The sequence below is a fragment of the Athene noctua genome, chromosome 14, assembly GCF_965140245.1.
Source record: "Athene noctua chromosome 14, bAthNoc1.hap1.1, whole genome shotgun sequence".
Taxonomy (NCBI): domain Eukaryota; kingdom Metazoa; phylum Chordata; class Aves; order Strigiformes; family Strigidae; genus Athene; species Athene noctua.
In genome coordinates, this window is record NC_134050.1 from 15,064,632 (window position 1) to 15,086,846 (window position 22,215).

The 22,215-nt window shown below is 37.1% G+C and overlaps 1 protein-coding gene across 6 annotated transcripts in view; it reads right to left on the minus strand.

The window, feature by feature from the left end:
* PLEKHA7 (pleckstrin homology domain containing A7) overlaps positions 1-22,215 on the minus strand; it is a 160,378-nt gene that overhangs the window by 63,858 nt on the left and 74,305 nt on the right. For 4 of the 6 annotated variants that reach the window (XM_074918710.1, XM_074918709.1, XM_074918712.1 and 1 more), the window contains one exon: positions 4,787-4,870. The exons of the other annotated variants lie outside the window; for them this stretch is intronic. In XM_074918710.1, the coding sequence (XP_074774811.1) occupies positions 4,787-4,870 (84 nt within the window). The remainder of the gene's footprint in view (positions 1-4,786; positions 4,871-22,215) is intronic. 6 annotated transcript variants of the gene reach the window in all.

Here is a 22,215-nt window from a genome sequence, read left to right on the forward strand (position 1 = left end):
GAAATCACATTTACCAGCTAAAAGAATTACACTGGCAATATTCACTTCATTTAAAAAAAAAAAAAAAGAAATAAAAACCCTCCAAAACCACCAGTAGCCCATACTGAAAATGGAATGCTCACAAGAGAACACATTCCTTTTCTCTAAAGAATCATATAGACTAGTTGACTTAGAAGATCCACATTCATACCGGCAACTTAGAAAGTTTGTATTGTTGAAACAAAATATGATGTAATAACAACATACCAATTTAGTTTTAATACTAATAAATCTCCTATTCAGCTAGTCCTATTCAGCTAGATTAAAAAAAAAAAAAAAAAAAAAAATCAACTGTCCTAGTATTTCTATATATGTAAACATAGCAGATATTTATTTTGAGGTTGTTTGGGTTTTCTCTTTTCTCTCCACCTGAGATTTTTGCTGCTATAGTAACCAAATGCAATAGGCAAAATGAGATGGCTCTTTCCCCAGAGGTGATACACAGGCTTTATCAGTTGCATAAAAACCAGGCAGACGAGGATAGCATTAATCAGATTAAGCACAATTTTTTTTTCTATATTTCTACATTTATGTTCAAGCCTTACCTTTTTTAACTTTAAAGTACTATGTTGTCATTCGAAAACATACCACTATAACAAATATATTGTAAAGCTTTTAATACACAACTATTAGTGTTTGGCAACAGATGTAATTAGGTACATGTCTGTAAGGGCCTGCTTCTTCCTTTCTGTATACAATTATTTAAAGAACTTTTATTTAAAGAAAGATAAGAGAAATATAACATTATGTACATCTATCAACTAACTATCACAAATTATTCAGAGAAATGTGTATATAATGATGTGGTTAAATGAGATCTAACACCTGTCTGGCAGCATTTTCATTAATACTCATTTTTCCATTGGCTGTTTAGGAAGGGTCCTTTTGTGGATTAAGGGTTCATTGAAAACATGAAAGCAAAGCACATAAATCAAGAGACAGTTGTGAACCGTGAAATGGAGAGAGGCTACCAGAGGGACTTCCCATACAGCCAAGGTGCTCAAATTATTTAGAGGTGATCCTGAAAACTGCGAGGTGACCAAATCAACAGAGAACAAAAATTATTCTGAACAAAAACGGAAATTCTGACAGGAACAGATAGGAAAATAATCTTCAGATATAAGTAACCATGTGATAAGATGCCAAACTGAATTCAGTGTCAATAACAGAAAACTAATTCAAAGGAGGAAGAAATTAAAAACATCTCTGCAGCTTTTATCGCTCAAAACAACATTGGCAATCTGAGGAAAGGATGTTTTTAAATCTTAGCACAACGAGTAGCAGTAGTCAAATTTTGTTAAGAATTATTAGGAAAGAAATAGAGAAGAAAAAGTACAATTAAATTATTATAAAAACCAATGAGCTCATACGCTGAGTACTGCATTCATGTATAGTCAAACCCTCCATCAGAAAGAAGACAAATCTAAAAGTGTCATACAGAAAATCTAGCTGTCAAGCAGGTCTGTGAAAGGTACAGAACACATGTCCTACACACTAAGTGACCAAAGCTGCTAAGCTTGGAAAAACAGCACCAGAGGGGAGAATTTGACAGTGGTCTCAGCTAAGAAGGGGTTAGGAAATATGGAATTATTAATCACTATTTCTAAAAGAAATAAAAAATCTAAATAAGAACACCTTTAGGAAGAAGGATTAACATAAGGATCAAAAGATAATGTAACTGAGAAGTTATGGGTTCCAGGCACTGCCCTTTGATTTCCTCAACTCCATAGTAACTGGAGGATAAAAACAAATTTTGGCTTAAAAAGCAAAATTGATGTGATACTGTTTAAAAGACTAGTGAAATACAGACTCAGCCTACTACTGACAGTATCCAGTTCTCATTTGATCAAGTGAGGCAAGGGTGTTTGGTTCACAACTGACTCATAATCAAGCTAGGATTACATCATTTATTGACATCATTTTCCAAAACTTCTTTTCAAATCTTCTTGCCAGAACATTGCTTCCTCGATGAGAAATGGCCAGAACAGTCCATACACTCATCATTACTGTAAATTACTTTTCTGATGTTAAATGTGTCCATTTAATAGATATGTTTGTTGCAGCCTGAACAAGTTTGTGCTTATGTCTCCCACTAGCTCCCAAGTCAATGTCTGGTGACAATTCCTGGCTTTGGCCCTAATCTTAAATTAAAATCAACCATAAGTAACAAATCAAGTCACAACAGCACTGAAGAATAAATTGCATTTTACGAAACCCTAAGAGTGCTACTACTTCAGACAAGATTCTTTAGTTCTAGAGAAAAGGACTCTTGGTCAAAAGGATCCCACGACATAAAGTTTCCACAGACCATGCAAATCCAGAGACTATCTTCCCAACTGCATCCTGTTTGTGAAAGTCATTTCATCATAAGAGACGATCAACAACACTGATTCCAAACTAATACACTATCAACAACACTGACTCCGTACCATCCCTGATGCCCAAGGGACAAGAACTGAAAACACTGCACAGTCCCATTACAGGACTAAAGACAGGGAGCTGCTAACAGCTCCTTTGATTTCAGCAGAGATATCCACATCTGTCAACAGCATCATTTGACAGGAACTCACATATGACTGTGATGAACAGCATCTGTGTAAAACCCACACTGTCACACAGAAGTGGTACAAAACTAAGGAAACCAGAGCATCCTGCACACTTGCAAATTACATCTTTAAATCCATTGTAACTGATATATTAAAACCAACTAACTTTAAAAACACTCTGTATGTACTTCAGGCCAATAATAAAGCTTAGAAAAATATCCTTGCAAAGACTGTTTCCTAAGTAGTCACTACATATACTCCTCTCTATAACCCTCCAGCCATTCCCTCTTCTTTTAGAATAAAAAACACCGGTCTCTATGAATTCTACTACATTGTAATATCTTCTTCCTGCTTTTGATACCATTTCAGTGTAATTGAAGTCTAGAGATGACAAGTTATGCCTGTTCATCTGATTGCCCTCCAAATAAACACCTCCATTTCTCTTCCCCAAAAGTTTCTAACATACACAAAAGATCACTAAAACCATGTGCCACCGACAAGTTGTTATTTCAGTTCTGCTTTTAATATTTTATCTGCTACCATGATTACAAAACCAGTAACAGCCCAGGGGAGTGTGACTAACCCAGGGAGGCACCCCAAGGAGTTTTATCCAAACACCTATTTTCCTTTACACATGTATAAATTTTCTTTACATTAAATTAGATTGAACCTTTACAACAGATTAAGTAAAAATCAAGTAATGGATGGAAGTTGAAGCACAGATTCACAGCATGCTGTCCATACTATGGTTGAGATTTGCCCCATTGCAAGATACCTGTTCTCCTCACTAAATGACTTGCAGCAGCTTGATGCATACCTGTGAGGAGGCAAACCCCTCACAAGCAGAAGCCACCCGCGTACCACATAACACCTGGGTGACCTCCAGCTCAGCAGCTATCCCGCAGTCTTCGTACCTCATCTCAAGCCTCTCCCACACACTGCAAAATATGTTCAACGTTCTGGTCCTCAGCAGGGGTCTTAATATAGCCTTTGGGCTTGGGGGCGGGCAGCTGTTTAGCTGCATTTTTGTTGGGGTTTGTTTGCTATTGTTTTTGGTTGGTTGGTTGGTTTTTTAACCACTTCTCAGGGTTGTACCAGAAGCTCTGATCAGAGGGCTGTACAGTCATGGCCTCCTTCTCCCTCCCTCCCTCTCCAAGTCCACAGTAGAAGGCATTGCCAGAAAAGCCCTCACATGGTCCTTCTCTGGGCCTCATTTTTCTTAATGCGACACTGATTTAAATTAAATGCAAAGCAAACTAAATGTCACATAACTTGAAACAAAGTGTTCAGAATCATGCAGACAGCCACACAAACCACCACATCCCGACCATTGCAGCATGATGCCCAGCCTTTGTGAGGCACAAAGGCCTAAAGGCTGCTTAATTGTTGTCGGAAGGCTAGGCTGGAAAAGGAAAAGCTATCTGGGGGTGTCCCATTCCTCTTGCCCTTTGGAGTGGTTCTAAGTGTGATGTAGAACATTCTCCTAGACTCTGTCTAGGGAAGATATCCAGTCATCCCATTACAGAAGGGATTCCAGGACCAATCTAGCATCCAGCAAGGATGACAGGAGTAGTTAAACCCTAAAATGAAACAGAGTGACCCAAACATGCCCAGATACACCAGTCTGAACACACTTCTTTTTTTTAAATCAGACAATCAACATAAAATATGCTGGAAACTAATATGTATGATTTTATTTCTCTAGAACAAACTGAAGAATGCCTAATCAAAACAAATTTTAATAAGTACCAGCTCAAGACAGGGAATGTAGAAAATTTAAAACATAAGAAAACCAAGGAATTACAATGGAAACTAGTAATATTTTGTCTTTCAATTTCAGTACAAACCTTCCAGCTTGCTCTAAAGACATTTTACATTAATGTTCTGTATATCTGATAGTTATGCAAGGCTAAAGAATCATTGTGTAAGTATGCTATTTATATCGTCTTGTCTTTTTGTTTATTTTGGGGGGGTTTGGTTGATTGGGTGTTTTTGAAGATTTGGTAATGATTTTCTCTCAAGCCCTAACATGGAACAGTACTAGAATCACAAACATACTATCACCATGAGAATTAAATCTTGAAGCATAAACCATTTCTATGACATTTTTGCTACAATACCAGAACTGTCAAACTACTAAACTGCTGTAGATAAATGTGTTACTGTTTTAGATTTCTTGACATGGGTATAAAACTACTTACTCTTCTCGCAAAATAAATTCAATATTTTCTGGAGAAACCTGTCCTGTCACAGGATGTCTAAATGACGTGGTCTGCTGATTATGGCTGAAAAGAAAAAAAAAAGAAAAAAGAAAAAAAGAAATTAATATTGCTAAACTCAGTAAAATATATCTACGATCTCTAAAAGGCATAAGTGTCTATATTGATGCTTTGCTGCTGCTACTCCAGAAGTTTAACATATTTCTGAGGTACTTTTCAAGCCAGAAATGTTTTCAGTTCCTTCCTGCATTCTTGTTGCCTTTGCCAATGGCACACTTTACCATTTAATCATTAAGCGGGTTAATGTCTTAAAAATAAACTAGTTGCAATTCTTAGCTAGGGAGACACTTGAATTTATGATTATTTACACCTGAGTCTTACCAGATTATTTAAACATAACATAGAAATTATACAACATAAATTACTGATTTGTATGTCTAAATTTCACAGAACAGAACCAGTAAAATAATTTAAAATGTTGCTGGACAACATTTTACATAATTTTTAACATTTAGGGAGATCAGAGAGAGATTTTGTGGAAGCCATTTGTTGCATGCTCTTTTTTTCTCTGATATGGTATTTCTTCAATTATTTTTCTTTTCATCTCCATGCAGAGGATCATATATAACCTTAGTTGTCCAGTTGCATGGCCTATATAAAACAACATAATTTAGTATTTCATTTGAGTGGAATTAAAATTGGGGTTGTCTATTAACTTTCCCCTCAGAGTACTATCTAATGTTTTGCTACCCACTGAAATACTGTTATCCATTAAAGACAATTATTTTATCTATGTAACTGTACTCATATAATGCAAAAATATGACATGAGGAAAGCTTATTTCAAGATAAACTTCCCTCCTCTCCAAAGTCTATAATTTCAATTAATTGTATAGAGAACGCAAGACAATTTCTATGGAGTCTCATATTTACTAAGCCCTATCCAAAGAAACAATCTATAAAAATCACAAATCTTAAACAAATAAGAAATTGAAGATTTTACTTCAGAATTAGAAAGACCATGGCTGACATGCTATTAGGGAGCCTCAGAATTCAAGAGAGTAATAAACCAAGAGCTCACTTATTTAAGGTTCTGGGTTTAGTTAACAATATTTAGGTAAAGAACATCCAAAACTAGAATTCCCATCAAATGCAGCAAGATATTAACACATTGTGACTATATTCAGAAAATAAAATCACAAGGCCATTAAATGAATTACAGCTCATAGAGACAAAAAACAAACACTTCATCTTTTTTTGTTTGTTTTAAAAAAGATTTGGGCTTTTTCCTCCATAATGCCCAGCAATTTCAGGTCTTACAGATTGGACCCAATTGTCTAGCATAGCAGGATGTCCCTCCTGAAACAGAGTAAGGCATAAAGAAATAATTTTCAAATTAATGAAATTCCAAAGAGAGAACACTCTTTCTGCAGAGGGCAACTAAAAATCAGACAGCTCATACAACCATAACATTCAAATGTAAATACTCAGGACATGCCTTGATTTAAAAAACAAATCAAACAAATAAAAACCACCAAAACAAAAAATAACACCCCAGAAAAACAACAAAACCCCCCCACACCCAAACCTACAAATTGCTCACGCTAAATCCCACTTGGACTGTGAACAGCAGAGGATGTTTTCTGTGTTATAAACTTTTCACCCCTTCTCCAATATGCCTGGCTACATGAAGTCATACCTAAGGGACTAATACAATGATCATTTTCAACGATGAACTGAAAGCTGTGACAACTTATGTTACACCAAAAGGACTTTTTCCAGCTTCACCTATTATAAAAATTCTAGACCTACAGCCATTAACACCAGTGAACAACATATTAGGCCATCAGGAACCCCACGGCACCAGTGACAGCATTCACTCCCTAGACCGGTGAGAACTGACCTCTGCTACAGGGGTGGGTTAATGAAGCACCTTTGCAGTTTCTACCTCAGCAGTTTTTCTATGAAATCAGAGATCAGGAGAAAGCATTTCCCAGTAAGCCTGCAGTGCTCACATCTACAAAGCAACCATGACCTTTTTCTCACAACAGACTGAGGAGTACTGTTTTCTGAAGAAGCACTTTTATGTGAGTTTATATGCTAATTTTGGGTATACACCCAAAGAAAGGAATAGGAACTTGCAGATGTTTCTAAAGAAAATAATAAAGAAATTGTTAACAGTAACAATTGAACTCCACGTTTGTCACACAGTCCAGTTTTAAACTAAAAGCCTTTCCTTCCAAACGAGGACTGAAGCAGCTGTTTAACCTTTGATACTTGGACTAGGACTACTAACCAAAACGCAAATACATTATTAGCTTTAAAAATGAAAGTACTTTGTCTGCTATGTTATCCAGAGGCAGACAAACTGTCAACAAGCTCTCATCTGCAGGCTTCTAGTCATTAATAACTCACCCTACAATTAAGACTAAGAAAAAGGACTGTATTCCAGAAGTGCCCTAGGGTTATTTAGGAAATGAAGTTACCCATTATCCATACTAGCACTTTTACAAATGCTTTATTATTTCCCATGAAATAAATTCACTAGGCCTTCAGAAGATTAATTAGTCCTCTTGCTGTAATTAAAGAGCAAGTCTATTACTAATAGACTCAATATTATTTGCTAATAATAAAAGTTTCATACGGAACGTAAACACTTCAACTTAAATATCTAAGCAATTCCATTTAAGTTTTGCACTTTGAATAGTAAAAGCACAGAAACGAAAGGACAGCTCTGTTACTATATAAAATGCAGGTGGTAATTTAACAGACAAGGAGAAGGCATACAAACCCAAAACTTTCCACAAATTTGCAGCTTCAATACTTAGGACGTGACTAGGAAGAGAGAAATTAAACCACTGCCACTATCAATTAGTTTTGCAGAAGACAGTGGTTTATTTGAATTTGAAAAGTGAGAGTTTAAGTGTTTTGCCTCATAGGACTCATTAAGAATAAGCAATACTATTCAAAACAACCTAGACAACAGATGGCTAATGCCTTGTAACAAGGATTAGATAGCAGGGAGATTTTTGTCCACAGTGAGAGCAGTCAAACATTGGAAGAGGTTGCCTAGCAAGGCTGTGGAATCTCCATCCTTGGAAACCTCCGAAACATGGCCAGATAAGGCCCTGAGCAACTGAATTGAACTTTGTAAGTGGTTCCAGCTTTGAAGCTGCGCTGGTCTGAACAGGAGGGGCTGGATCTGATGGGGTCCAGAGGTTCTTGCAATCCTGAATTAATCTGTTCTGTCATTCTCTGCTGCTCCCTCAATCCTTCTCTGTAAATATAATTTCATTCTTACAGTACCTTTGAAGCTTTCTTGGTATTTAAACAGGTGTATTCCAAGGATATTAGCAGTGACCTTGTTTTGATTAGAACGAGAGAAATTGTAACATTACATTTACAGATTTATATAATGAACTTTTTTTTGTTGTTTTCATGTCCTTTAAACATCTGCTTAATAGTAATACCTGTTTACACAACAATGATAACGATGTCTCTAGTGAGAGTGATCTAGTAAAGTTGTTGCCGTACAAGTTCTCCTTTCTTTCCAGGAACAGACTAAGAAAAGACATGGTACAGTTTTTCTCCAGACACATCAGCTAACCAAGCATCCCAGTAGTTAATCACCTGTATTTCCTCCAAATAGCAACTGCTGAATGTGTTTCTATTGTCCAGAGAGCTACCATGTGTAACAGGCACAATAAACGAGCCTTAATAAGAGGGCACAATATGCTGCTCCACTCTTCATGCCCCTTTTATTCTTTTTTTCACTAGAAGACTTAATACCCCCTACAAAACAGAAAACATTTATAATGTTTCACCATGTGAATTCTGAACACCACGTAACTTTTATTAGTACAACACCACACATTTGAAATGTCTAACTAACTTTTCTAGTAGCATTACAAATTTTCTGTGATAAATCACAGCATTTTCCTAGAAATAACCTTTTCATTTTAACAGATTTTTATTATTCTGATTTTGTATAATTACTAGTCAACAGAACCACCAAACCAAACCAAGTATGAAAATATGAAAAATCCACACAAAAATTACATTCATTAGCACCTACCACTACCATCATTATTAAATTACACTATAAACTGCTAAAAGTAATCGTGAATTTCAAAGTTAGAAAACACTGTTTTCCAAGGCTTGCTGTTGGTTTGTAATAGGTCAGACTCAGACTCCTTGTAACAGAATCACAGTTCAAACACCGGTTCTTTGCAATTAGACACTGCCCACCCAACACGTACAAATGTAAGAACTGACAGTCACCCACTGTCTTAAGACTGATGTACTGCAGCAGTTTAGAAAGGCTCAAGACCTGCAAGATGTAAACAATGTTAACACGTCGGGCTAACAAAAGCCACATGTGAAAGCACGCTGCTTGAACATGTAACGTAACTTCTAAGTTGGCCCTGGGCTCAGGGGTGGAACCAGATAACCTTACAAACTAGATGTTGTTTATGATCCTACCGGGTGGGTGGGAGTGCAGACAGACAACTATATCCTTTCGTAACATCTTACTGCACACAATCAAAATGCCATCTAAAGCATTTCTCAGGTAACTGATTAAGCAAGTCTGCAAATTTAACATTGCCTATCATTTGTTTGCTAACCTAACCTATAGCATGATGAAATTTAACTGATCTAAACACAAGAAAGCCACAGAATTAGAATCCAGTCTCCAATCCTATAGCATAATTGACACAGGCAAGCACTTTTGCCTTCACAGATCCTTTTGCAGAACTCATAATTTACATGACTTCAACTATTTTTTTTTTTTTTCCTTTCAGTTCATTTTGTATTCAAATCAAAGCCAAATTTTAATAATTAACTTTTGGACATGACTGATGCTGATGACCTTTCATTTGAAGTCAAGCAAATTTATGGATTGCCTCTAGAGTAATTTAAATGCCCAAGCAGATGAACCTTGAAAAGTGTGAATCAACTACTGATTGGGTCTACATCACATTACCAACAAATTTATTGCAAGAAAAATCCGTGTTGTCATTAGACAGACTATCCTATAAAATATTACAAGCCATTTTTACAGTTATTTATCTTCCATGTGGGCTGACTCCTTTACACTTATCTGCAAGACTAGGTAAGCATGAACATCTTTATGCTGAATACCTCAAATGGCAATGATCATTACGGGTGAGCACCCACACTTCTATGGGAGTTACTGGTGTGGGTGCAGCCAACAGAAGAACTCGTGCAGTAAAGAACTGCTGTTCAGCCAGTGAGTTGTTACTGAACAGGAGAAAGTGCTTGTATCTAACCTGGCAAACAGCCAAGCATAGTTTGCTTTATTTCACAACATATTTCTGAAACATATTAATAGCTTCAGAAGAGTTTCAGCATTGCCTTCTGAGTAGTTTTGAGATGTTAGCCTTTAAAATTGGTTAGAAAGAGTATCAATGAATAGCCCAAGAAAATCAGTACCATCAAAGTTCTGCAAATAATTTTATTAGAAGAAAATGCAGTTTAATGCAGCCATAATTTGAAATAATTAGGAACAATAACAACTAATTATATTACACAAGCAATAGCACCCACTACAAGCGGGACACACACAAAACCCATCTTTCCAAGATACTCAACATTATCCACATTAAAACAGTAGAGTGTCTCCTCGGAACAGTAGTAAAATCATTGCTTCACTGTAATCACTGTCCTGGAGGCTTTCGTAAAATCAAAATTTCACCCCCTCATACAGTTTCATTAGCATCTTAACCTATGAACTACTGCATAAGAATCACAAAGTAAAAGTGATCCTCTTAAATCTCACAGCCTCCTTAGACTATCACCCTGAGGATTCACAAGTGTTTAGTTATTTAGTCAGGACACAATTCAGTAACTACTGAGCAGCTATATCTGTGACTACAATCAGTTAACACAAGCCTGTGCTTATAAAAACAGCTAAGGGGACAGCTGGCGTGACATCAGAGTGTATCATATTTCACTTTTCCTTGTAAAAGCTTGCAGACAAGAAAAGTTTGAAACGAACAGTAAACCAACAGTCATGCTCTCATGTAATGTGCTTCCTTCTACCCAGCTCACTATGATGAGGTTAAAAGGGAACTACAAGTTTCTTTAGAACTGAGACAATTTTTCTTCTTCTTAATGAACTAACAGATATAATTTATACTACCCAATAGTAATATCAGCAGGAAAGATTTTGTCGTTAATGAACATCCTTTTAAGAACAGATCTAATAAATCAATGGTAAGCTAACACGGAAAATGCTATAAAATCACTACAGATATTTTCAGTCATTAAAAGAACCGATAAAAGGATGAATATACTATCATCACAGATTTCCATGAGTAAAACAGGTTGAAGTCATCTGCTGATTCACAAATCCTTTTAATGCTTATCATGAGACACCATCAGGTTTTTAACAACTCACAAAAACCACACTGAAGTAACTTGAAATTAAGGAAAAAAGCACATGTTAAACTTTTGAAGACAAGGAAATCCTTAGAACAGAGGACATTCCTGAAAAGTGAAATTTGATTCTATTTCCTTACTTTTGCAGTTTTAGAAAAATTACAGTCCCTGCCTTCAAAATTGAAAATTAAATTAAAAATTCTCTGATCATAGCAAAATAAAATTAGAAAGGTAAAAGGCCACATTATTGTATCACACCATCTTAATTCAGGCTTGAAACTCACTTAAGACTCTTCCTTTCTTTCCCGCTATAGTATTTGAAGACAGCCAGATGATTCTCCATAAACCTCCAAAACAAGATGTAGTGCCTTCTAAATTATCTATCTGAATTAATTTGGAACTTTGCTACCTAACAAAAACAATCTTGACTTTTAGTGACACTGAAATCCACCAACATCAAAATATGAACAGCAGACTCAATTGATTGCACATTCCTTACAAATCACATGAACATCTAAGCCAAAATCTGAAAGTCTGAAATGCAAACAGGACTAGTTAAATAGATCTATTAGTGACAAATTTTACATATACACATATACATGTATATCTGAGATATAAATACACACACTATGAAGAAAACTATGTAGACCTGATGTAATCATATTACAGTAGCAGCTGCAGAATAGTTATACGTGTAATAGTGCTATAAACCATTCCTGCCACAAGAGTACAACACGTAGAGAGTGACACATCACATTATTTATTTATTCTGGATCTGATACACAAAATAAATTAATAAATTTATTCTCTCATAAAAAAAGAAAGAGGTGATATCACCAAGTAACATGATTAAAACACCCTGATAAAAGCAGCATACCCTTAAATTCCAATGTCAACCACAATTTAAGAGTTTAGCGATGAAGCTCCCCTCAAGTATTGCCATATAAGGACACTACTTTGGTAAAAGTATTTAAGGGATGCTTTACACAAAAATATTATATATTATATATCTCAATTTTTAAGCCATAACAAAACTAGTTACAATAAAAGAGATATTCATACGCACAACATCTAAATATACCAGTGGAGGCTGAAAAACTTCACCAGTCCTCTTTGAACATATTTTACTTTGATGCAAAGACTTACATAATAAAGACACAACAATCCACATTGTTCTAAATATGAAAGCAATTACAAGTTTTCCAGCATCTTCATCTAAGTAGCAATCCATACAGTGTAGAAAGCTGAAACAATTTAATACAACAGCTATGAAAACTGAATAAAACAGCTTTACAAAATTTTATTCCTCTGCCATGTAAGACATATAACTGCAAAACATTTTCTCTTCATCAGCTCTTTAATGTTGAAGACAGATTTCAACCTCTGAAGACAAATGCACTGCTCATTTATTATTTATTGAATTTCATGCATAATATGAAAAAGTGATTATCAGAGGACATTACTGCAAGGCTGAGACCTTGCTGGGCTGCTGTGCGTGCCTTCAGACAATATGGAAACACACTGCCCTTTTCCCCTTTCCGTAAAATGGAAACACTTTATCCACAACCTATGCCATGGAAATGAAGTTTTAATCAAATACCGTCCCTCTTACTATATCACGAGTGCCCAGAAAAAAATTAAAGAAATAGAGCTAATATCCATCAAATTCTCTCAGGGCTACAGTCTAGAATACTGCCTCCAATTTGGGACCTTCTCATACATGAAAGGCATCAACAAACTGAAGCAAGTTCAGCAGAGGGTCACCAAGATGCTCAGGAGCACCTGCTCTGTGAGGAGGGCCTGAGGGAGCTGCCATGCTCCGCCTGGAGAAATGAGAGCTTCAGGGTGTCCTACCAGCAGATTCCTGCAAGGATGTAATCAAGAAGGCTCTTCACAGTGGTGTGTGATGGGAGTACAAGAGAAAGCAGGCATAAATTGAAACAAGAGAGCTTCAGACTGCATATAGGAGAAGCTGTTTCACCTTTAGGATGGTAAAGCACTGGAACAGGCTGCCCAGAGAGGTTGTGCAATCTTCATCCTTGGAGGTTTTCAACACTGGGGTGGAGGAAGACCTGAGTAACCCCGTCTGACCTCACTACTGACCTCACTACTGACCCTGCTTTGAGCAGAAGGTTGCACTAGAGACTTCCTGAGGTCTCACCCAATCCTACAATCATAAGGTTGGGTATAGCTCCTACTTCTACCACAAAGCCAAAAAACAACAATCAAAACCTAAAATGACCAAAACAGTTCCAAAGAACAGATCAGGCTAACAGAATAATGTAAAAACTCCACATCATTTAGGAAGAAAAACTCAAAACAGCATTAAAACCTGGTTTTGTCCTTCAACTCTTAATAATAATTAATTAACATCTTCACCAAATAATTAAATCCAAAGTCCATTTACATTCTACTATTAAATATTCTATGAAAGAAGAGAATTTATGCAGCCTGGGTTCCTGTGGTTATGTGCTTTTTATCCAATAGGATGCATGTTCCAACTAAAGCCTTTCCTGTAGTTAAGGACATTCAAAACATGCATGGGTCTGTCTCAGTCCCTCTCTAGTCCACCCATGTCCCCCACTGCTTCACAACGCTGTTGAGGTACTGACTGTAATCCTACAAACCTCACCCCCTTCAGACACAAGGCTAAAGAATAAACAAGGATATTAGCATCATATTCACTGAAGTACCACTTAATATGAAGAAACCACAGTTCCCACAGCACACACCTATTCTTGTGTGTTGGCTGTTCGTGTTTACTAGCATACATATTAATAAAAGTTTCTTCATTAGTAACAAACTCTTCCAGCCTATCTTGTGGTTAATTCTGAAACACTTCAAACTCTATTCATATACAGCTTAAGCCAAAAATAAAAAATTACAGCAACAAAGTTATTTCCTTTGGTTTGTGTGATTCCTGATTATTTTAAAGGAGTTCCTCCTTCTCCAGTCTCATTCAACTCACTGTGTGAGATAAATTACGATGCATTACCTCCAAATTTAAATGCACTTGTGAAATTTTTTCCTATTAAATCTTGAGTATAAAATGTACCACAGTACTCCTGAAAGGTACATAACATCAAGCTTTTGCTTGAGAGAAGACAAGTGATACAAGATCATCCTGCCTAGAGCAACAAGTATAAATTAACAGAGTTTATCAGACCAACTCTTCAGAGCTCTGAGCTGCACACCTAGTGGTAACTTTCCGTTCCAGAGAAGCCCAGCACCTACTTCACAGAAATACTGACACATAAGGAAGCCATGATGTTACATTAGTTCACAGAACACACAAATCCGAGCCAAACTTACACTCCACAGCTAAAACCAAGAGAAGGCCCATTAACAGTGGCAGCGGGAGCCACTCCCCGCAGAAGTTCCTCACACCCTCCTTCCGGGCCTTTCCCCGCCCCTGCCCGCAGCGCGGGTCTCGGGCCCACAGCACACCCACCATAGCTTCATGCACTGATCCCCACCAGTTAGAAAAAAACCCCAACATATTATAGCTGCCAGTGCCATTACATAAAAATTCAGAGATTACAGAAAGGGGTTATTTGCACTGTCAAAGACTAGTATCTCTTAAAAAAATGTATTTTTAAAAATCACATTAATCAATACAGTATTATGAGTTACTGTGTATTAATCACACTCTTTCATATCCCATATAAAATGGTTCTGAGGCCAAAGCTATAAAGCAGATAAAACTTTACTAACATGCTATTTACCCAAATGATTCCATCATACGAGTTCCCTCACTCTGTAGTAAGAAGCTCACTATGATTCATAACCTAAATCTAATTCCAGAATAATATTTTAGGGATTACAACTGTAAAACAGATTCTCTTTTTAGATTATGCACAGAGTTTATAAATTATCCAGAAATGTCTTTTTAATTCAACAAAAAGCTCTTCAACATTAAAAAAGAAATTTATAGTTTTATCAGTTGTTGACAACTTCAGTCAAACTTCGTGAAAGAAATAACCTGGAGCCAACTCGTCCTGATAGAGATATAGCAATACTCAGTGGCCCCAAGTCAGACAAGCAGAGAAACTCCCAAGAGATTTCCTTACAATCACAGAAATAGTCTGTAGAATTATTCTCTTTAGCATCTATAGAACAGAAAATATGCTAAAATATACATAACACTACTAGACAAGCTTTAGACAACCAAACAAGAAAACAAACATTAAGGTATTATGAATTTCAACATTGTACTAAACAATTCCAACCTCTAAAACTTTTCTGCTTTTAATACTCATTATTTTACTCAATGCAGAAACTTAAGCAAACTGTTTTGAAAATGAACTATTCTGGCGTGTGCAATGCCAGAATTTTCTTTGCTAAACATAAACCAATGAAGTAATTGCACAGAAAGGCGGCAATCCTTCTCAATCATTCCGTGTCTCCTCCCCAGCCCTAAAACCCAGCAGTATATCATCAAAGTATGTCAAATCACAATATAAACTATAGCAATGGCTTAACAACAATTTACATTATTGGCATAAATTATGTTTAGTGTACTGAATGTCTAAGTATGTGAACTAAACATAAATCAAATTTAAGAAAACTCTCATATAATCACATACATAATTCTGGGTTTAATATAAATTTCTGAGTTTAAATAATTCTGGGTTTCATTTCTTGAATCAACACATTGCACTATCAGAGAGTGAAAATTTGGGAGTAAAGTATTAAAATAAAAGACAATCAGGCAGCTGTGAGAAGAGTGGCACTGAAAACAACCCAGCCATGGAAAAAACATTTGCATTTTCTTACTATCACTAAGTAGACACATTATAAGTGCCCAGAGAGGCAGCTCAGAAAAAGCCCACAGTAGACACAACTGATGACAATATGAAGATCTAGTGGCTAAGGAAAATGGCGCAAGGAATGTATAAAGAAACACATTTTCACTCTTTCCATCTCAAAAATACCTTTAGCTAGCATGCACATTGCTGGTTTTCTATGAAGTGGTTTGGAGGCTTCATTTATATCAGCAAACATCAATATGCATTATTGGATAGCATGCAGTCATCTGGGGACAGCATGCAACTTCCATATCAGCTTTCAATTAGACTCTGTGTGAAACCACATTATCCCATTGGGAAAGATGAAATCTCCTTCCTTAACTACATGAAGAGTGCTATTATTTTTCAAAGTAACTGGAAGGATGAAGCAACTACCACCTTTCACAATAAGCCTGGAAGTCAACAGCCAAATACAACAGCCAAAAATATCAGCAAGCAAGGCAGATGACATCAGGCTCCTTAACTTTGGTTCAGGGAACAAGGCTGCAGCGAAAGCCGGCCAAAAGACAGCTCTTAGCACATCACTATATATAGTGGAGCTATCAGCTACATTCCTCCTGCACCGCTTGAGCAGCATGTTACAGCCGCTTTGTCTGGTTCTTGTCCTGTAGCTCCACCGTACTGACGCCCCCACCAGCGCACTCCATTCTCCCCAGCTTGAAGCCGGTGCAGATAACACCTCCAAGAGTACAACAGTACTGCTACTGCTTTATCACCAAGGTTTTTCACAGCCTACACAGCTCCACAACAGAGCTCACACAGCTGAATATCAGAGAAATAGGCCCTTAAGCAAGACCTCAGCCAGAGGACCTACAGCATTACCCAACTCTCACCTTTGCAACAGAAGGACTAGTCTCTGCCGCCTCCCCAAACTGGGCAGTGACCTGGGAGGACAGTCCATGTCAGCTCACTTTCTGACCTCAAACCACCACCACCGTTTGCCGCTGTCAGGTAACACGACCAGCGCAGAGGACACGCACCACTCGGGGAGCGCTCCGCTTCACGCCTGTGGCCGCTCGGCTGCTTTCCTCCAGGCAGCCGACACGCAGGCAAGGGCAACACTGAAGCGAGAGAATCTGGCAGCAGGCAGGCTCTCACGTTGCTGACACGGCCTGGGGTGAGGATGGGGAGCACTGGCAGGATTAGAGATTGAAAGAAATTCCAAAAACTTCTTCAGATCCTGCATTAAGTCCTTTCAATGCCGAGCAAGTCTCTATCAAGCATGTGACTGAAACTTGGCAGCTATGAACGTGAAGTAACTTCACATGAAATAGTATTTGTTCTTTAGGTAATTATTTAACAATACATACAATGACTGAATGCCTTTGGAAAATGTGCATCTTCCACTTATAGAAAACTTTGTAATCTCTTGAAAATACAGGTACTAAATAGTCCTTCACTCTTCAGGGAATTAAAAGGTTTTTTACCCTTCATATGCATCAAGATCAAAAATAAGGTGCTCCAAAGCACATGAGTGAGCAGAGCCAGACTCAGAGCTAAACATTCCAGATAAATTCAGACCAGCACTACAGTAAAAATGGTTTTATTCAATGCTAACTTTTAAAATGCAAAAAAAAAGCATGTGCAACATGATGAGTACTGTATGCATATATATTTCATCAAGAGGATTACAAGCAGCACAGTACCTTTTCATGTTTTCAGTGCTTCAGCTGCATTTTAAGTTACTAATTATAGAAAATGCACAATGTCTTAAAAAATGCTTAGATAAATGTATAATCTAGCAATTTAATTATTTGCAAAGAAGATTCAGTGGTTGCAGGGTTTTTCTGGTGTGTTTGCTTTGGTTTTGTACATACTGACTATTCTGTACAATTAAAACACCACCACACATCAACACTGCATGGATTTTCTCAAGAAATCTTGGAATCTTCCCTTCCTCTCCAAACCTACATTTGACATTACAGCAATCAAAACTGAAGCTAAGATTTATTTCTACCTTCTCAGACAGCGTGCCGCACTACATTAAAAATTTTTAGGTTTACTGTCATTAAAATGTACTTATGTTTATTTGCTTTTCACTTGTACAACTGTAAAAATGTTAACTACTCATTTCAAGAGTCCTATCTGCTTTCCTAACGAGTTACAAAGAGTAGAATAATTTGTCTGTGCAGCTACTCACTTGACTCCCATTCTTTCACATGAATTCTCCATGCTCATGAAAAAGCTGTATCTTACAGCAATAACCTCCAGCAAAAAATGAAAAAGCTCCAGACCTGTTGTTTGGAAGCTGGTTAACTGTGACTGACACATGCACATTCTCTGGGACTTTACCTGATTACTGAAAGTCAAAACCTCCAAATCGGAAACAGCTCCTCTTAGAGAACACTAAGTAACTGGACAAACCCCATATTATTTCCTCCTGAGGACTTCTTATGTTTTGCCTATAGAAACTTAATTTCAGACTAATTTCTATTTCAATTTCTCCCAATCAGCTATTGGAACTAATCCAGATCACAAATCATTACTCTGAACATTTGCTGCCCATAATTATTTCATTCTAATAGTGACCGACAAATGACACTTATTTCTAAAATGTAACTTAATAGACACTGCAATTACACTACTATTAAAAAAAAAAAAAAAAAAAAAAACACCAACTCTATGAAGCAAAGAAAAGAGTAAGACTTCAGAGAAACTCATTTTTACCAAGTAAGTCATCACTGACTCACAGTGATTCTGCTTCGAGGTTATATTCATCAGTTTTGCATTATAAGGTTGAAACAATTTGAATTCATTGAGTCCAATGGATCAGAACTTGGAAATGTGTCTTTACAGAGAAATGGGTTTCTCGTGCAAGAAAAGAGAAAGCAGTGGTTAAATTTTCAAAACCTGAAGTGCAGTAAACTTTTCTGCATCATTAACAGATAAAAGTAGTTAATAGTTTGGGGCACTACTACATTGAGATTTGGGAGATCAGGATTCAGATCTTAGCTCTGAAGCAGATTGCTTCTATGACCTTGTGGAGTAATTCTGTTTTTGTAAAAATCGCCATTTTATTAACATTTAAGACTTTCAAAAGAAAGAAAAGGTGCCTACCAATTTAGTCTTAACGTCATTTGAAGCTTTCAGCGTGCTACTGCAGCACATACAAGCAAAAATATTGTTTTTCAATAGTTGACTGCCTTGACCTTCCCAAAGAATTCCAGCAAACCTAGGAAGCGAGAACAGGCTGGAATTTCTGAATCTAGGTAAACAAGACACATTGTTGCCTTCCAAGTTTAATTGTTTACATATTTACAGAAAATATCTTCCAATGCTTAAAAGTCTGTTCTTTAAAATATTTCTATCCAACACAGAATCATCTTTATTCTGAAGACAACATGTTGGCTACATCAATTATTCTTTTCACTTGAAGTATTAAGTGTATGGACGTGCAAAGAAGGTGACTGTCTTTTATACTAGTGTACATTTTCACATCTGTGAGGTAACACACTGTAAACCAGGACACAATTCTGTACAAACATAATAAAGCCTGATGCGTTACAATACCCAGAAAGCAAGTTTAGCAAAATTATTTGGCAAGATTAAATTGCCAGTGCAGTCCTTCAAAACCGAACCAATCAACACGTCGTCTGAAAACTTGCATCTCCAAATGTAAGTCTCCAAAACTAAATTCACTCAAAGATTAACTTTCCTATACTAGTCAAAAATCTTTCTGCTCCGTTACTTACTTCCTAGTTGCTATCAACTTAATTCACGCAGGTATGACTTATAAATAACTACACTGAAACATCAAGTTCAGCCTAACATGCCCCAGAATACATTTGCTTTTATGGTATCACATACTGTCATCTTATTACTGTTCTTTGAAAACAGTCTCAGACTCTAAATCTAAATTAGCGATGCTAATACAATAGATTAAATTCCAGAACTGATGAGTGGCAATATTCATTAATCTCAAAGTACAACACTACACTGTAATGCAAATTACTGCCAAATCACAGTTGAAGAAGGGAAAATGCCCTTTTTCTGAATAACATCCTCTCTAGGAAAAATAAAATTAATTAATTATTCTTATCTTGTATGATGCAGATTTTGGTTTATATCCAGGATTCTGGGACTTTCGTGTTATATGCCATAACTAAGTTTTAATACCTCTGAGTTGAACTATTCTTGGACAGCTCACGAATTCTGCAAATACCATGTGCATATTCTACATTCTTCCGCGCAAACAGTTTGCAGTGTAAGATACTGCATTCTTAAGGGGCTAAGAAAAAGCAGCCCAAACTTTCTGGCACCTTGAAATGTCTGGTCCTACACATCTTACATACCTGTTTTCACTCTCAAATATTTCTATTGACATGAATGTAAATTTTATCTGCATGACAACTAGAAAATAGACATGAAAGCTATTTTGTTGATGCATTAGAAAATGACAACTGAGAGTTACTGTGAGAAGAAAAAAAACCCACTAGAATTCTACTTGGAAATAGTCAGTTACATTTTTGTTTTAAATAACATGACCTAAAGAAAATGAACAATGTACTTGATTGTAGTTTCAACACTAACATTTCTGATTAGTCAGCGAGCCATAGAGGGAAGGACAACAAAAATAAGAAATCATCAGGTACATTGCTATGAAATGCGAGACCACCTCCCTGCTTTTTATATTGAAGAGCCATTAGTATAGAAAAAAAAAAAATTTAAAATAACCTTGACAGCAGAGCCAAGAAGCACGTTATGTTTCTTAATAGTCTTCCCTGGAAATTTATGTGAAGGAAGAAAAAAAAGGAAAGTACTATTTTTATTAAGTGGTCTTACATTTGTGATTGTGTAGGCAGGATAAGGAGCATGGTCCCATTTTAAAGATATTTTCTGATACAGTTAAACAGATTCTTGAGGGGGAAAAAAGCATCCATATACATGACATGTAGCACCAACTATTTTTGAAAGCAAGGAAACTTCATCTAATGCCAAGTGCCATGTATCAAAGACACATTCAAGATGCCAGGTTTCTAACGGCTTACCAACAGAAGATAAAAGAACCTTAAAGATTTCTTTCATAAAATAATTAATAAGCCAATCAACAAATAAATGCAAGGGAATAACTGAAGTATTTTAGGGACTGTCCTTTCATAGAATCATACCATAGAATGGTTTGGGTTGGAAAGGACCTTAAAGCTCATCTGGTTCCACCCCCCTGCCATGGGCAGGGACACCTTCCACCAGCCCAGGTTGCCCAAAGCCCCGTCCAACCTGGCCTTGAACCCTTCCAGGGAGGGGGCAGCCACAGCTTCTCTGGGCAGCCTGTGCCAGGGCCTCACCACCCTCACAGGGAAGAATTTCTTCTTTGTACCTGATCTAAATCTGCCCTCTTTCAATTTAAAACCATCACCCCTCGTCCTATCCCCACATTCCCTGATCAAGAGTCCCTCCCCAGCTTTCCTGTAGCCCCTTTAAGTACTGGAAAACTGCTATAAATTCTCCCATAGTCTTCTCCATCTGAATAATCCCAAATCAGCTTGTCCTCACAGGGGGGTGCTCCAGCCCCCTAGTCATCTTTGTGGCCTCATCTGGACCCGCTGAAGCAGGTCCGTGTCCTTCTGATGTTGAGAGCCCCAGAGCTGGACACAGCACTGCAGGGGGGGTGTCATGAGAGCGGAGTAGAGGGGGGGAAATCCCCTCCCTTGAGAGGCTAACCACAATTTGCCCACAGATATTTCACAAAGTTCATTTAAAATGTATTTTGACCAGTGTTCATGTAACACAGATTGTCTGCACATATTCTTATCAATGACAACTGTATTCTAGATTGCTTAAGATCTCCTATACTTGATACAAGTATCCAAGCATCATGTACAGTTCATAAACTAGGTGTTCCACAAATTCTTCTCAACATTTTTAAGGCAGCTAGAGATCTTAAATTTTATGTGCACTTTTTGAGTTATGCCATCTTGCAGTGGGAGCAGTTGAGTAAAGAAGCAAGAGTGAGGATGCAGGAGCAATAAGGAACAGTACATGCAAGGAGATGGGAAGGCTGAGTACAGGGCTGCAAAATGCTGAATGCCCACGACAAAAATTAATTCTGTGCAGTTGCCACTGAGGAAGGAAAAAAAGGTTCATGAGAGGTCTCATTCTATTACAGGAAAATAATCATTAGGGCTCAGAAACTAGCTACTACATAAAACTACCATATGAGGGACTGGATTAGCAAGAAATTGTATGTCCTTCAACAGACATG